The sequence below is a fragment of the Glycine max genome, chromosome 7, assembly GCF_000004515.6.
Source record: "Glycine max cultivar Williams 82 chromosome 7, Glycine_max_v4.0, whole genome shotgun sequence".
Classification (NCBI taxonomy): Eukaryota; Viridiplantae; Streptophyta; class Magnoliopsida; order Fabales; family Fabaceae; genus Glycine; species Glycine max.
The window spans coordinates 9,500,528-9,517,956 of record NC_038243.2 but is presented as its reverse complement, the minus strand read 5'-3'; the positions used below and the strand labels follow the sequence as shown (position 1 = coordinate 9,517,956).

Genomic DNA, 17,429 nt, shown 5'->3' with positions numbered 1-17,429 from the left:
TCTTCAGGAACTGTGGTCTTTGGAGGTGACAATTGTAAGTAAATGAAAATATTTGTAGTAATGTCTGTTGCTTACCTGTGAATTTTATGTTAAAAATGCAAGTTGACTTTGTGAATGATTAATATTAATATGGCGTGTAGAATTTATTGAGTGAATTATGCTCTATAAAGTAAAAGAATTTTATGGATTATAAAAATAGTATGTTCTGTTTTTTTGTTTTTTGAATGAAAGTATGTTCTGATTATTTATCTGAGTTTGTGCATGTTTTAAATTGATTTTATTCTCAATTATACAGTATATACTCAATGCAGTTACTATTGTGTTTAGAGTTTAAATGTTTGAATTATTTTGTTATTTTTAAATGCCCTACCTTTTCTGTTTTGCTTTCTGAGTTTTATAGAAAAGAAACTTATATGGATTATAGAAAAATATGTTGAGTTCTATAACAATTTTTTTTTTTTATGATTTATAGTTTTCTTTTTGTTCCCAATATACTAATTATGTTACTACTTTTGCATTTCCAGTTAAAGTATTTGAATTTTCTATGTCATATTTAGATTTCCTTCTTTTTTTTGGCTTGCATAATTTCATGGTCTCTCTATAATTAGCACTCATTTTCAAATTTGTCCTGCACATAAATTGTTTTCAAATTTAACACTGCCGGTTGTTGCTGTTTGAACACTAATAAATTTGTAAAGTTACTGTGAATGACTGGTCAAATTGAAAGTGACTGTCATGTATAAGGACCCTGAAATATAGTATTTTTGGTCTCTATTGTGTATAGCACTTATTTTTAATTTGGTCCCCACGCCACTGTTACAACCCCAATCAATGATGCTGCTATATTAGTAATATCAATAGACAGGGAGGATTGAATAGGAAACTCTTTTACTTAATTGAAATAGTGTTTGTATAAAAATCAAATTGAAAATGAGCATTAAAAAATATATATTTTAGCTTTTTTTTCTCTTCCAAATTTTATACTCTGTTCTTATTTGCATTTTCTATTGCATCTATTTTGGTGGGACAGGGGTCAACTTCTGCTAGTACTACTCAAAATGCTGCTAATGAAGATCTCAGGAGGAAGCTTGAACACTTTGTAAGTTCAAATAATCTTTGGTTTGAGTTGTCAATTATTTATTATCACATTTTTGAAGTTGTCATATTTGATCCTATATTCATTAATTTGCAGCAATCAAAAGTCAAGGAATCTCTTGCAGTTCTTAAGCCTCATTTTAACCATGAAAGTCCAGTCACTGCAATTGCTGCCATTCAAGAGTTAGAAGTACTGGGAACTATGGACCTCAATGCTCCACTAAGGGATGAAACACTTCCACCGCAAGAGGAGCAGCCACCACTGCAGCAGCAGCAGCAGCCACCGCAGCAACAGTTCCCACCACCACAACAGCAGCCACCACAGCAACACCTAGCACCACAACAACTGCCGCCACAGCCACAGGCACCAATATTTCAGCAAACATATCCTCCATTTCATCTGCCGCAGTTCCACCATCACCAGCCGACGCTGCAGTTCCAGCAGCAGCCTCAGCCGCCACAGCTATTCCAGCATCAGGCACAGCCACCTTCCCACCAACAGTTTCATCCTTAGGAATCAGGCCCAGGCTAGGAAGAATTACATTGTCCTGAATTTGATAATGATGCTAGGAAGAATTACATGGTCTTCAATTTGGTTATGAACAATCTGAAACAAGTGTTTTAACAAGGCACATGAGGGGTAACAGATTTGTAAAGCGAGTAGGCAGTAGCAGAACTGATTTTTCGTTAAGTGAATTGATTGTCCATTTAGTTTGTTGTTGTGCACTGTTCTAGATTGACCCCTGAAGTAATTTTTAGATTTTAGAGTACTGATAATTCTGTTATTTAAGTAATATTTGTTTGACTTTGGCAGCTTAAGATTATTAGTGATATTGTTCATGTTGGTCTATTTTGTAGTCCCCTTTTACCCCTCCGTTTTTTGTTGTGTTCTGGAATTTTTCTGGTTCTTATTTGATAGGATTTATGCTTTGGCTGAGACTATTAACCTAGGAGGAAAAGATATGCATATATTGGTAAACTTCGTTAAAGTTAAGGTTAGATTAAAAATAAGCTGTAGTTGTGTGTACATTTTGCACCCTAAATCAGATGTTCAGCCTAAAGGAAAGCATTTTCCTCCCATCACTTCTCGTTTCACAGTGCAAATATTTGGTTGTTCTGAAGTGATTTAGAATAGAGTAAGTTTTGAAAAATTGATTTTTGATATTTTAACTCATCGACTACTCTTTTCAAAATTAATAATGTTTTAACCCTTTGATCTATGTAACATTTCACAAAGGTACAATATACAAAATGTTACTTGTACATGATCCTCTGTTTTTGGTCCAAAAAGAGTGCAAAAATGAACAATATTATATAGGCCCATTTGATCTATGTAGGGCCACTGACCAAGGTTCATTAGGTCGGTCATTTTATTTATTGTGATTTTAAAAATCCTCCATTAAATCTTGATTTTACAAACTCCATTGATATTCTCCTGTGTGCAAAATGATGGTGAAAAATAAAGTACAAAATAACTAAAATGAATATTTTTTTTTGGAAAAATAAGAGATTAATGGAGGACTTATAATTTTAAGGATTAAAATGTCCAACTGGACTAGGTCTTTACTCTCTTTTTATAGTGACTATAGGCCAATTGTGACTTTCGGTGAATCTTCATCCTAAGCTTAAATTTGGGGCTCAACTCTTACGTCACATATTTTGCTTTTATTTATCGTTTAAATTTGTGCTTCTTTTTCTAACATTGGTTTTGATACCATATAAAAGTTTAGTCTAAAATATAAATCTAGTATTATAAAATGAGAAAAATGATCATGTATTGATAGAGTAGAAAGTTTTACACAATTATTCAATTATAAATTATCATAAATGCTAAATTTGTTAAATTTTAAAATAATTATCTTAAAATAATTCAAACAATGATTTATAATTAAATGATAATGTAAAATTATTTTATACTATCAATATATAAACATTAAATTCTTATAAAATTATGTTTTTATTAGGTTCTATTAATTTATTTTATCTATCTATCATTATTAAATTCTATGTTAAATATGCCTAGTCCTTATAAAATATAACGATAGTTTTAGTCTTTCAAAATTTTTGTTAGTTTTGATTGATATAGTTTTTTGAACGATTTCCTATACAATTTAGTAATATGTCACATACATTTAGACATGTTATATCAATAACCATTTTGACATAGCATGTGAGGTAGTTTACCTACGAATACGAGCATGTTCATCGCAAAATAATAATAAAAATTGTTTTAATCTTTTGAAATTTATAAATATCAAAACTAACATTTTTTGTAATAATTTGGCTATCATCCAATGTTAACACTGTACTAATGTCCTCAATTTAAGGGTGATTCTGTTCACATAATCTATGTTTGGATCAGCATGTTTACGGTTTTCTTTATTAATTTTGAGTCAAGAATGTCAGTCCAAGATAGGCCCAATATGTCAATCCAAAATACTCATACTCAAGGTTTTAAAAAAGTCTCCGACCACAATTTCTGCTGCAATGAATTTTAAGATTATTTTTACAAAAATCAACAATATAGTATTTATTTACTATAGACTATAAATTTTAATCTTATAAAAAAATATTTATTTTGTGTAGGGCACCACATGTTAAAATATTATCATTCTAACTTTATTAATATGTGCCTGAGTTGAAGTGATTTTAATTCCTTAAATATATTTTTTATTTATTTACTGAGAGAATATTATATAAAAAAATTAATATATAATTTTTCTCGCAATTCACAAAGTGTAACATGAATGATTGGGAACTATGATCCTTCAAAATATATAACATGAATTTGATATTTAGCTAGCATGTATAAGTACATGTAGGTAAAGAAGTTGCTTGGTTTTTGACTAATATTGTACCTTTTTTAAATATTAGTTTCATAACTTTGAGAATAGGGATATATTTGGGTTTAATTCCTAATCTAAACAATATATATAATTCTATTTTTCTTCAATATATAAAAACAAAGAAGATAAGATCATATGATTTTTTTTTGTCAATAGATCATTAATTGAAAATGCTCAATAACACTTGTAAATGTTAGAATTTTCTATTCCAATAATTAATGTGGAATAATATTATAAGAAAATTATATTAGTTATTTATCATTACTGAGTTTTATTTTATATGATCAAATTAAGTGAGCACACACTATAAGAAAGTTATGGTCCCTAATATATCGAACCCTCACATATAATTTCTCTCTTCTCATCTGAAGAGTTACGAATGTTCTATTAAGGAATAAAGAGGTTCTAGTTGAGAAAGAACCATGAAGCCACCAATTACGTTGTTAGCTAGTTATCCGTTCCTAAAACTCTTCTCGAAATGTGTTCCTAGTGGTTATATTGATATTTTATAAGGATCCTCTAAACTTCCAACAAAGTGTTATCAGAGTCACTATTACTATTAAATTATTGGGAATTAAAATTTTTGTTTTTTTACAATAGACTGGTTTGTAGGAATTGAGTTGTTTTTTTTGTTTCGTAAAAAAAAAAAAAATAATGTTGCTTTGCTGTTTTCCTGATCATGGTTTCTGAGGATTGACTCTTAACGTCATCTAATTGTGTATTTGTTTGTTTCACTTTCTTTTGGATAAAATTTATGCTTCACGTTTCTTGTGATGCTAATAAATTAAAGGAGAAACATTATCATATATTTTATTTATATAACTCTGATTTTTTAACGTGAGAGCAAATTAAAGTTGAAGGTGAAGTGAAGTTTCTCCGGTCTCCAAGGTGCATTGCACAAACATCACAAACATAAATCAGTACAAAAGAAATATTTTTTTTTATGAATAATCTTATTATTTTATTTCTATAAAATATTTTAAAGATTTATTTTAGGAATTTATACATGCTTTTTTTTTAATTCTTTTCATAAATTTGTGATAAAGTTATTTACTAATACAATATTTACTTGGGGTATTTTAAGTATAAATCAATGATAACATTAAATATAATTTAAGGATATGATATTTACTTGTCGTAATTAATGTTTTTATATTTTTTACTATCATGATTGAGTGTAAATTTAGCAGTAATGGATCTTTCCCATTTATTTGTATGTCTAGTATTTTTTAATTAAATTGATTGACACGATATATTGCAAAAATAATTCCTATTGGCTATTGTGTAAATTGATTTAATTAAAATTGTATAGATTTTGTATGAAATTATTTATGCGAATTGTGTTCAGCCCAAAGGAAAACGTAATTTGACCAAATAATATTTTGTACTTGTGATGATAAATGTGTGACAATTATAAATTTTTTTCATGTGAATAATAGTCATTCCAAAGAAAGACTATTATTTGACAGAATTTATTATCAATATTTGATCATTGCGTTGAAAGTACCAATTACAAATTAATTTCTCTAGGAATTAATGTTGTGTTAGGTATCTTGTGATGAGTCTGTTCTGTAAAATATTTGTATGTTCTGTTATATATATTTTTATATAACTAAATTATATGTGAAAGTTGTGAAATTTTAAAATCTCTTATTTATTATATTAAATTATTTGGTATTTTTTGGTTATATTTATTGAAACAACATGTTATCAAAGTAACCTCTGTTGCGTAAGTTGATTTGATTGAATTTACATGAATGTTGCAGAGAATTATTCATGCGAATTGTGATCGACCCCAAGGAAGACACAATTTGGCAGAATAATAACATGTTTGCAATGATAAACATGTGGTGATTATAAATAGTGTGATTTTCCATGTGAATAATGAAATGTTCAAAGACAATCATTATTTGATTGGAGTAATCACCATATAAGTTTTCTATGTGAGCAGTTGAGTGTCCAAAGACAACCTTTATTTGACAGAACTTATCACTAATGTTTGATCAATGCGTTGAGAGTATCACTTGTAGTTAGTCTTTTTCAATCCAAAGATTAAGGATTAATGGTGCATTAGGTATCTTATTTGGGTCTTGAAATTTAACATAAAAATTATTTGTGCATTGTATATTTATTGTTCTGTTGCTTAATTGTTGTTGTTGTTACTACTATGATTTAAATTACTTATATTATTTAAACCCCAAAGTTACATGTATAGAATTTAGAGTTTGAGGGGAGTCAGTTGAGAGTTGAAGATATTGCATAATTTTTTTTAAGAAGAAACAAGAAAAAAGGATAAGGAATTTCCTTTTTGCTTTTGTAGGATGAGACATGTAAAAAAAAAAAGGTCCCTTTTACACTATTTAGTGTGAGAAAATGGTAAACTTCTTATTTTTGTACCGAAGGACGTTAATGGATAGATTTTGATTCTACTACTCACAAAAACATGTCTATATGATGCTACCTATGAAGTCATTCGCCAAGTGATAATGAAAGATTCTTCTATGTGGACGATGATATAAAGTTATAGTTGAAGCTATGGGAATTTTTATATTGCTTTAAAAGGCTCAATTTCATTTGAATTTGGTTTAGAGATATATTGAGCTATTTATTAAACCAAATTTTATTTCTAATTTGAACAAATTAAGTCATTTTTGTTCAATTAGAAATAATGAAGTTAGTTTCTCGTGTGATTCAAATGTTGCAAGTTATGAATTCTTTTATGGATATTTGAGTGTTCCTATTGCAAATATTTTTTGGGTGTTACAAAACTTAAAATTAAACGAGAGTTTTGTTACTTAACATAAGCGCTTAAGTCATATCTCTTAATAGAGAATTTGGATGCTTGTGTTATAGGAAATTCTAGATTCTTTATATTGGTTGGACCTTATAGTCTATATTGAGTATATAAAGGGAAAATAAACAAACAAAATGGAATTCAGGTGTAGAAAGAAATAAGAGTGTCTTAGAACTAATACATGCATATATTTGTGTTCTATTCCTTATGGATTCATGGAATGAACAAATGCATTTTATTATGTTCATAGATGATTCCTCTCTATTTAAATTATGAGAAGTTTTGGCTTCTAAACATTTAGTCTTTCAAAGATGAAGTTGAACTTCAACTAAGACAATGAAAGAAGATTAAGATTGTCAAATGTGACCGTGGGAAATACTATGATATATATGACATAAGATACAACGTTTGGAGTCCTTCATGTGTTTTTCTTTAATAATTGTGAAATTGTTTTACAACATGTAATGTTAGGCAAACCTAGCATGAACAAAGTTGTGGAATGATGAAACTAGACTTGTACATATATGGTAAGAACTTTAATTCTTCTATACCAAAGTCGCTTCGGGAAAAAACATTAAAGAATGTAATTTATATCCTTTTAGGGTACCAATTAAAGTAGTCACTACCCTATAGGTATGAGTCGGGGAAATTCCAACATTAGACATATATACATTTAGGGATGTTCAATTGAACCAATGTCTTATAGGCTGCATAAAGGTAAGTTGGACTTAAAGATAATTAATTATATTTTTTTGTTACATTTAAAGCTCTCACATGTATAAGTTTTAGAATTCCACTTTAAGATCATGTTTGAGACGTGCAAGACTCCTTGATAAAATTGAGTTTGGAAGGGAAGGAAACATAAAGAGTGTTGTCTTTAAAGAATAACCTGTTATTGACAATAGATAAGTCTTTGTACTTACCATTGTTCAAGAAACAAATATGGTAATTAAATAATAATGTTAGTCCTAACATTATTAAAAGACAAGAAAATACTAAGATTCTCTCTTAAGCACCACTTAAAGTTCAAACTCAATAATCTCAAAAAGTGTCATTAAGAAGATCCACTAAAGAAAGGAAAAATATAATTTGATATGATTATCATATTTCTTTAAGAACATGAATATGACATTAGGTTGATTGAGAAGGTATAATTGACCTTAGTCAAGTCATGTTTGCTCTAACTCTCAAGTGGATTGATGTCATAAATGATGTAATAAAATCGATGGTTGAACACAACTTTTGGGATATTGTCAAATTGCTTGAATGTATGAAACTCATAAGTTGCAAATAAATATCTATAGTTGAAAGGGATTCAATGGGTAATTTTGAGATATGTAAAGATTGTCTTGCCGCCAAAAGTTTTACAAGAAGGAAGACATTGATCACAAAGAGACTTTCTCTCTGATTTCTTAGAAAGATTTTCTTAGGACTATAATGACACTGTAGATCATTCTGATAATTGTTTTGCATAGATGGATGTAAAGATTACGTTTATAAATTGAAAAATTGATGAAACAACTTATATGGTGCAACCATAAAATCTTGTTTAAGATGATCTAAAGTCCATGGTATGCAAACTAAAGAAATCCATTTATACTTTCAAACAAGTCTCTCGTCTATGGTATTACAACATTCATCAAGATTATCTCTTATGGTGTTGAGGTAAATTTGGTTGATGATTGTGTGTGCTAAAAGTTCAGTGGAAGTAAATTTATTATTTTGGTATTATTTGTTGATGACATACTACTATCATCATACGACTTATTGTTGCAAAACATTTATATTATAGTTTATCATATATGCTTAAGTTTATTTTTTTTTATTATCCTGAAATAATTTTTTGTGGGAGTTCTAAGGTGATACATGATTAATCTTGGTATGAAACACTATAAAGTAGTAAAATGTATTATGCGTTGCGTTAATTGAAGAGAACAAGAAACTACATGTCTTTATATCAAAAGTTTAGAAGTTTAGAGATCATTGGGTATTCTGACTTCGATTTTTTTGAAATGTCTTAATAGCAATCACTCCATATAAGGATCCATATTTAACTGTGTTAGTGGAGTTAATATTTTGCTATGAGACATCATACTAGAATTTATGATTGCTAAATTATTATAACTGACTTTCCTATTGTTGCCAACATTAATTAGTCATCGGATGTTTATTGGGACAATATCTTAGCGATATTATTAAGGATTCAACCAAGTAAACATTTGTTGATATAAAGTATTTGGTTGTTAAATAAAGAATTCAGAAAATACAAATTTGTATATAACATATAGGAACTCATTCCATGCTAGCTGATCCACTTACTAAAGGTATGACACTTAAAGTTTTTCATGAGCATACTACTCATATGGGTGTAATCCCTGATAATACCTTAGTTTAGTGGGAGTCTTACTTATATTCTATATCTTACTGTTTACAAACATTTTGTTGTTTGAATTTTCAATCGAAATAAAGTTGAAGTTTATTATTTCATTATAAGTTTGTTTTGTTTATAATATTTATGTTGTGTTTGGATTGATCTCTATAAAGAATATAGTTTGGACCAGTTGAAAATAGGCATGACTAAGATCACATTGCATGTAATTTCCATGCTGCTTATCCATATTGACCTATGTCATTGAGTGTACTGATGTGGTAGTTATTGGGGTCTAGTTATATTTGTTGTAGTGATGAGAGCTGTAATGATTCCATTATTGATACATGGGATGAACTAGGTTGTTAAGGTAAAAGTCTAAAGGCAAATAACATACAGATGCATGCTTAAAGATTTTTGATAGAATTGTTACAATATGTAGCCCAAGTGGGAGATTGTTGGAATTTTCTATTCCAATAATTAATGAGGGCTAATATTACAAGACAATTATATTAGTTATTTATCATTAGTAAGTTTTATTTTATGTGATCAAATTAAGTGAACCCGTTAAACAACTAAATCAGATGATATGGACTTAAATGAGTAGATGCCAGTGTTGGCCCATTAGGGAATAATGAGAACTCTATTAGGTCAACAAACTATAAGAAGGCTATGGTCTCCAATATAACGAACCGTCACATATAGTTTCTTTTCTCTCATCTAAAGAGTTACGAATGTCCTATTAAGTAATAAAGAGGTTCCGGTTAAGGAAGAATCATAAAGTCACCGGTTACACTGTTAGCCGGTTATTTATTCCATAATAAATCCTAAGAAGAGTACATAGATCAGAAATCACCTACGAATTTAGATTTCGGTGCGTTTACTTGATAAATCATTATGAATCCAGGTATTCCTAAAATTCTTCTTGATAATCTAACTTAATATGTTCTTGATGATTATATTTATATTTTATAAAGATCTTCTAAAATTTCAACAGTAAAAACATGCTAAAAAATAGAGAGTGCTATAGAAATGCACAATGCATAGACAATAGAACATCAGAATAAACATTCAAATTTGTATGGCTAAATATATTAGCAATTTCAAAACAACCAATACCCTAAAACATGAAATATACACATCTCTTCGTAAGAAAAAAAAAGAACTTGATAGAGTCTCAAACTTTTCTACAAATTGCATTTCTTTATTATTTCTTTTGGATCAATATTTGTCCATTAATAATTCAAATCGAAACAATCCAAAATAAAATATTTCATTTGAAATAATTAATATATATATATATATATATAATTTCAGATTGTTATTTAAAGATATTATTTTTTCTATTTTCATCCTTATGTTTTTTATTTATTTCTTATATATATTGAAATATTTTCATTTTAATCTTTATTATTTATAAAATACTACACCTGTTTTTCAATGTCAATTATTCATGTGATCATTGTGGAATTATTGTCCATTTCTTTGTCTTGTTTCATTCCTAGTTTATAAAAACAGTTTTACTTTTTTTTTCCAGAAAATTGTAAAGTGTTAGTAAGAAATTTAACATTGGATGAGAACAAATAAATTGAGCAACATATATATATGATTTGATTACCCATTTAATTAATTTTAGTCCTATAATTAAAAATTATTCATTTTAATCCTTACATCACAAATATAATTTTTTTGGTCTTTTAGTATGTAACCGTATTTATAATCTCTGGATTATTTATGAGATGAAAGAGAACTATCATGATTAAATAGTAGAGAACTAAAATGCGTTTATGGATTTGTTCTTTATTTTTGAAAAAATTAGTGATTTTTTATTTATTTTGGGCTTGATTTATTTTCCATTTATTTCACAAGGAGTCACGATTGCTTTTTATGGAATTATGGGTCTCTTTAGTAGTTTTTATTTTGGGTTGATTATTTTTTGAGGCACATAAAAGGAAGGTATCAAAAGAAATTGAAAATGTCAATTTTGAATAAATAATTTTATATTGAAAAAAATTAGACAAATTAAATAACATATAAGCAATAAAGATCTATATTCTATACATCTAATGCATTAAGATTGATTTTAGGTTTGACATAGTAGTATTTAATCCACATATATTACACTTAACCTATCGACAGAGAGAGAATGATTGAAAAAAAATAAAAATAAAGGAGACATTCAACTCAAGATGGGTCATTTTCTTTTTCCTTTCATGTCTATGAATTTTCTTTGCCTCTAGCAATGGCCGTGGTGGGAATGAACCAAATACCATCCTGACTGTGTTGCTTTTTTAATTTTTTTTTCAAATTATATTTAGTGATGCGCCCTAAAAGTCAACTATTACGAAAAAAGATAATATTAAAAAAGATTAAGTTGCGTGTAACAAGTAATTCTCAATTTGTGGAGTCAACCTATTCAATTGCTTAGAATATAAATTTAACTTCTTTGTGTGGCTTGGTGCTGAAGATAAAGAACGGATATAAGTTGTAATTAAAATTATTAATGTTATAACTAAAAACTAGTATTTAGGCAACAGCCGGGAAAAATAATAAAAAATGAACTTTCAAACTAATTACAACATCCTTGATTAGAAAGAAAAAAAAATAAATTACACCATAACCATGAATCCATAATATTTTATTTGGGGGAGATAGACTACCATTACCATCCTTGGTTGACATGGGGCATTTTCTTTTTGGTGGCTAGGTTGACATGTGGCATTACAGCTAGAATTTCTAATATAAATATAGATAAAATAATGCAATTAAATAACCTAAAAATTGTAAAAAATATAAAAATTAAGCACTTCTAAATTTATTGTATTTCTTGATCTCAAACATTATTTCATCATGATATAATTATTTAGACAGACAAAAAGAACATAAATAGTATATTTATTACAAAAAAAATATTAAAGTTTACATTATTTTATTGAAGAGAAAACCATGAAAAACTAAAATAAGAAAGAAAGCTCTAGAAATAAAATTTAATTTTTCAATTTTTTTATATTTTAAATTGTATTTTAATTTTTTTTTATTTTCTCTTCTTTATTTTTTACTCGAATAAATATATTATAATATTGTTCACATCATGAAAGATAGCATGTTTTGGTAATCAATATTTTTCTTCTTACCTTAAGAACACTGATTAAAATATTTGATTAAAATATTAAAATGCACTCTCTTAAATTATAAGAGAGTGCATTTGAATGAAAATATATATTTTTTATTTTCTTAACCGTTCTCATAAAGAATTTGAGATAATTTATTGTTTTGCATATCATCTCAAAAATTAATTAAGAAAGGAAAGTAACACAACAGATCCAATTTGATTAAAGCCGACAAGTTGTTTTCCCAAGAAAAATACAAATAAAAGAAGTCGAGTTACAGCTTGAAGTAACTAATATTGGGATCAAGTCGATGTCACTATTGAAAAAGTCATTGAGATTTTATAAAACAGAAAAGCACATGGTTGATTGAATACTAACTTAATTGGGAGTGTATTGTAATAGGATTCAAAAGCTACTTGAAAATTATGAACATTTAAGAAGGAAAATAAAATGAAGATTGAGGAGAGAGAAATCCGTCCACTGAAAAAAGAGAAGAGAGAAAAATATATATGCTTTTGAGTAGTAAAAAAAAATCAAAGTATTCCATTTTTTTATATATTTTTAATTAAATAATTTATATTATTATTGTTAAACAAAAAATATTTTATTTTATTCTTTTTAATTAAACAACTTATATAGTTATCTCACTTTTTACTCGTCTTCTTTTTATTTTTTTATATAGAAATTGGAGAGTTTGATAAGACCATTAAGGTAAACATTTTAATTATATTGACACCCCACCAAAGATGATAAAAAATGTTACTCTACCTAAATATATCCTTATAGAACATTTATCACTATCTTGTAATAAAAAAAAGAAGAAAGAAGGATAATTTGTAGAACCTCGTTAATATTTTATAAAATATGTTGCGAGTTTGCAATACTATTCAAAACTTTTAGTTCGATTTTTGAAAACCTCGTTGTTCATATTTGATTAGATTTACATTTTTCATTTGTAATAAGGTTTTTCAATCTGTTTTATGGTTTTTTTTAATTTCAAGAATTTAATAAATTAATTAACACAACAATTCAAAAAGGAGAATTTGCTGTTATAAAAAAACAAAGAAGAGAAATTGCAAAAGCAAACAGAACTTGAAAGGAAAGAAAACAAATTTCACAGTTACAATTAATCATAGCCGAACATCATTGTTAATTTTTTGCAAGGAGTGATGACAATGGCACGAAGTTTAATTAATTTTGGAAGAATAGTTTTCTTGGCTGAATATTTTGGAAGAATAGCCACCAACCAGTATGAGTAGATAGGGAAGAACACCTATCTAATTAATTGCATAATTTTTCTTTTTATGAATTCAAATAGAATACTTTCTAGCTAGGTTTCTGATATGGGCAATTAGTGATTATTTTACATTTAAAATTGTCCACGCATATTATAGTTGTCGTGAAAAGAACATGTGCCATGCAGTGTCTAGAATCAGGATTTCTGCCAAAAGGCAATCAAACAACATATTTAAATATGAATTATGAAAGCTGACATATAGGGCAATGAGTTTAATTATTATTCATTACCCCTTCTGCCCTAATTTACTGCTATTAAATGTTTCATGAAGCTCTCATTAGCTATATGCATATCTAGACTTGAGCAAGTGTAATAATAATATTATTAATGTACTTTTTACACAAATATTAAATAATATTATTTGTTGTATTTTTTATATTTATTAAATATAATTAATTTGATAATCTTATTAAATATAATATTATTGACGTATATTATATTTAACATATCTTAAAAATATTATTTATAATGAATCATTTATAATAAACTCTAAATATATAAATTTCATTTTTAACATATTTTTTCACATTCATACAAAAATCTGTGCGTTGCACAAATATCACAATTTAGTAGAAATAGAAACGAAGCTATACTTTTACATAAGTTGTCTCTCTTTATAACTCTATTATACATTAGTTTTGAAGATAAATATGACATATATATGCATAGTTGAATATTTCAAAATTAAAGACATGTGAACCCAATTCCTCCTTATTCTTCTCGTAATGTCTAATTCGAGGACAAAAAATCATCAAAAGCGGATCATCATATTGGGTATTGAAGGACATGAATCTTTACTTAGAAAGAAAAATTCTTTCAACTTGTGTTTGCTGAAATTGAAAAGGAAATTAAAAGAGAGAAATAAACAAGAGGAAGGATTTCATTATTTAATCCATACGAGAAATAGCAGCCTAATATATGGAAATACTTGCATATATTTAACATTGCTTGAACTGCTGAAAGAGAAGACGTTAGCATGTTGCCTGGTTTGACTTTCCAAAAACACTAAAATGTTGATTGGATTCTAAAGATAAGGGGAAAAGAAAATGAATATTTCCATTGAATATAAATTTATCTTTTTATTGGAAGAGATCTTTCCAACATGACATCAATTCGGGTCTCATACATAAATTAAATTAGGTTTAAATATATTTTTATTTTCTTAAATCTGAAGTAGGTTTATTTTTAGTGTCTCAAATTTTAAAATTGATCATTTTATTTCATAAATTTAAAAAAGCATATTTTAATTCCTCGTTCTAAACACCATTAAATACTTCACTTACATATAAATTACAAGTAATTTACATGGCAATCTATTTTGATTTTGAATTCTTATCATTAAATACCTCATTAAACATATTTTTCTTTTAAAATATTAATTCGACAACATTTGAGTAAAGGGACTTAAATAGATTTTTTAACCCATTATAGAAACTAAAAGAAATTTTTTAAAATTAAAGAAAAACAAACGTATTCTAAATTTAAATAACTAAAAATATATTTAAACTATTAAATTATTATTTTGATAAAACAAATAGTTAAGAGGATGAGAAGCTCCATTATATAAATCCTCTTAATAAGGGAACCATAAGGTAGACAAAAGAAAGAAGGCTGAAGGCACACCTTTTATGTATTGGTGTTATCCTGATCAACTACTTTTTCCATCTCACCCTGATTTTGGGATAAGAAGGATGCATCATGATCCCCAAACTAAAATTAACTTGTCAAAACTCAAGAATTTGAGGAGATGAGTTGAGCTAGGTGGTAATCTTTTTTAGTGATCCAGAGCAAGTAAACCTTTGAAAAGCTGTGTGTTGGGTCCCTATCATTTTTATATATAATAAAAGTATATATGGGGTGAGGATTACAAGAAGTCATTGTCCTTCATGAGTAAAGACTTGTTAGATGCAGACATGCCATGCCATGGCCAATACAATCAGTGGTCAACATTAAAGCAGCAACACATATTATTAAATAGGAAAATAAGAGCTTACATCTACCTCTATGACTTTTTCTTCCAATCTCCTTCTCAAATTTTTTCTTCCTCTTTAAGTTAATGCACTTTTTTGTTGCCCTTTTCTGCGGGGTTGATCTTAATCTTTTTTCTTTGCCCCCCTACCCCCCTCTCTGGCTCTCCAATGGTTAAGGTAGCCCAAGGAGAAATAATTTTAAATAAATTATTAATTTTACCCAAAAATTAATATTTTTAATTTAGTTGATCGAATTCTTTGTATCCTAGTCCAATGATAAAAATCTTTAGTCATAAGTTAGGGATTCTGGTTCAACTTTTAGAGATTTATATTTCTGTTTATTAAAAAGAATAAAACCTTTATATTAATACCCATAATTGGAATCTCTTCCTCTTCACTGTAATGTTGAAACATTTTCTTTTGGGTGGGCAGATTGTAAATTGAAGGTTGATACTTTATTCGCCTAAAATAGGGGAAACTTGTATTATTAGAGTGCAACTTCATAATTAGGTCACAAATAAATCAACATATATAACAAATCCTTCGTTAGTCCAGCTACACGAAATAATTTGTTAGTTATAAGAAGTAACTCGTAATAAATAAATTTGAATTCACTGATTGAAATTTTTTAACAGTGTACGAAATTCAAACTTGCAAAAATTAATTATTTTCTAAAGGGGCAGAATTAATAATTAAAACAGGATGAGAAATTAGCCTCACGAAAAATGTGTGAAAAACTATGAAGAGCAATTAAAACATCATTTATGTACAATAATTTGTTTTGGTATAAGATAAATTAACAATTCAATGTGTTGAGAAGTCTTTAAAACAATTACAATACATGCAAGTTTATATCCATGTGCAAGCTTAAGGATTATTCTTTTCATTGGGAAAAGAAACCCATAAGCAAAAAAAAAAAAAAAAAAGTGAACCAGTTCAAGACTTGATGATACAAGAATCGCAAGTAAAAGTAGAACAAGTCTTTCTTACTTTTGTCTTGCCTGCATCTCTTGGCTTTTTATAATACAGAGAAAATATGAAAAGTAATGGTTAAAATATTAAAAGGCTTTAATTAAAAAATTGATATTCAATGCCATCAGTTCATAACATATCGTGATTTTTAATAAAACCTTTTATTTAAATAGCAGTCAATAAAATTTTTTAATTAATCATTTAGTCTGTATATATAAATGTGTCAACTTTTCGCTTTAGTCTTTATACTTATAAATTTTACATTTTTTTACTTTTTAGTCTTTATACCTCAGATTTGCATGGATTTTACACTGTCAAAAAAATTAACAACAGAGACTAAATCATAAAAGAAATTACTAAAGTTTGTAGTATAAGGACTAATTTTCTTTTTATGTATAAGACCTAAAATGAAAAACTGCATCATGTATAAAGAGATTAAATGATTAATTAAACCTAAAATTATTTAAACAATAGTAATCAATTTAGTAATTGAGGTACTTTGTGTAGTAATGCCTATTTTTTCTATTAGTTAAATTTGGTAACATATAAATGCACAAAATAAATATCATAAAATTGAAAATTTGGTGACGAATCAATTGGTTAAATTTTTACTTTTTTTTAACAATTGTTGCACGAATATAATGCTTATTATATATAATTAATAAAAATTTAAAATACATAAAAATAACAATTAAAAAGACGATTTTTTTTCCAAACCATTTTAATATATAAAATATTTAACTAGTTGGGACTAAAAAGTAAGGAGTGTTCATAAAAGGCATATTACTTTTTAACTGATCAACTCTAAAATTGGCAAAATTAGTAAATGATTTACTTAGCCAAATCAAGTAGCGTTGAATTGAGTTGAATAAGGTATACAGACATGGATAGATCAAAGATGGCTAGTGGCTAGTGGGAGTTATTATAGTTGGTAAGTGAGATAGTCCTTGCATGCATGGCTGGAAGCTTGAGCATGA

At 27.5% G+C, this 17,429-nt stretch overlaps 1 protein-coding gene across 1 annotated transcript; it reads left to right on the top strand.

Annotated features, from left to right (window-relative positions):
• The first annotated feature begins 939 nt into the window (after positions 1-939).
• LOC100776248 (glutenin, low molecular weight subunit) lies at positions 940-1,945 on the top strand. Its single transcript, XM_006583392.3, has 2 exons — positions 940-1,099; positions 1,193-1,945. The coding sequence occupies exon 2, from the start codon at positions 1,298-1,300 to the stop codon at positions 1,607-1,609; it is 312 nt and encodes a 103-aa protein (XP_006583455.1). The 5' UTR covers positions 940-1,099; positions 1,193-1,297; the 3' UTR covers positions 1,610-1,945.
• The last annotated feature ends 15,484 nt before the right edge of the window (positions 1,946-17,429 follow it).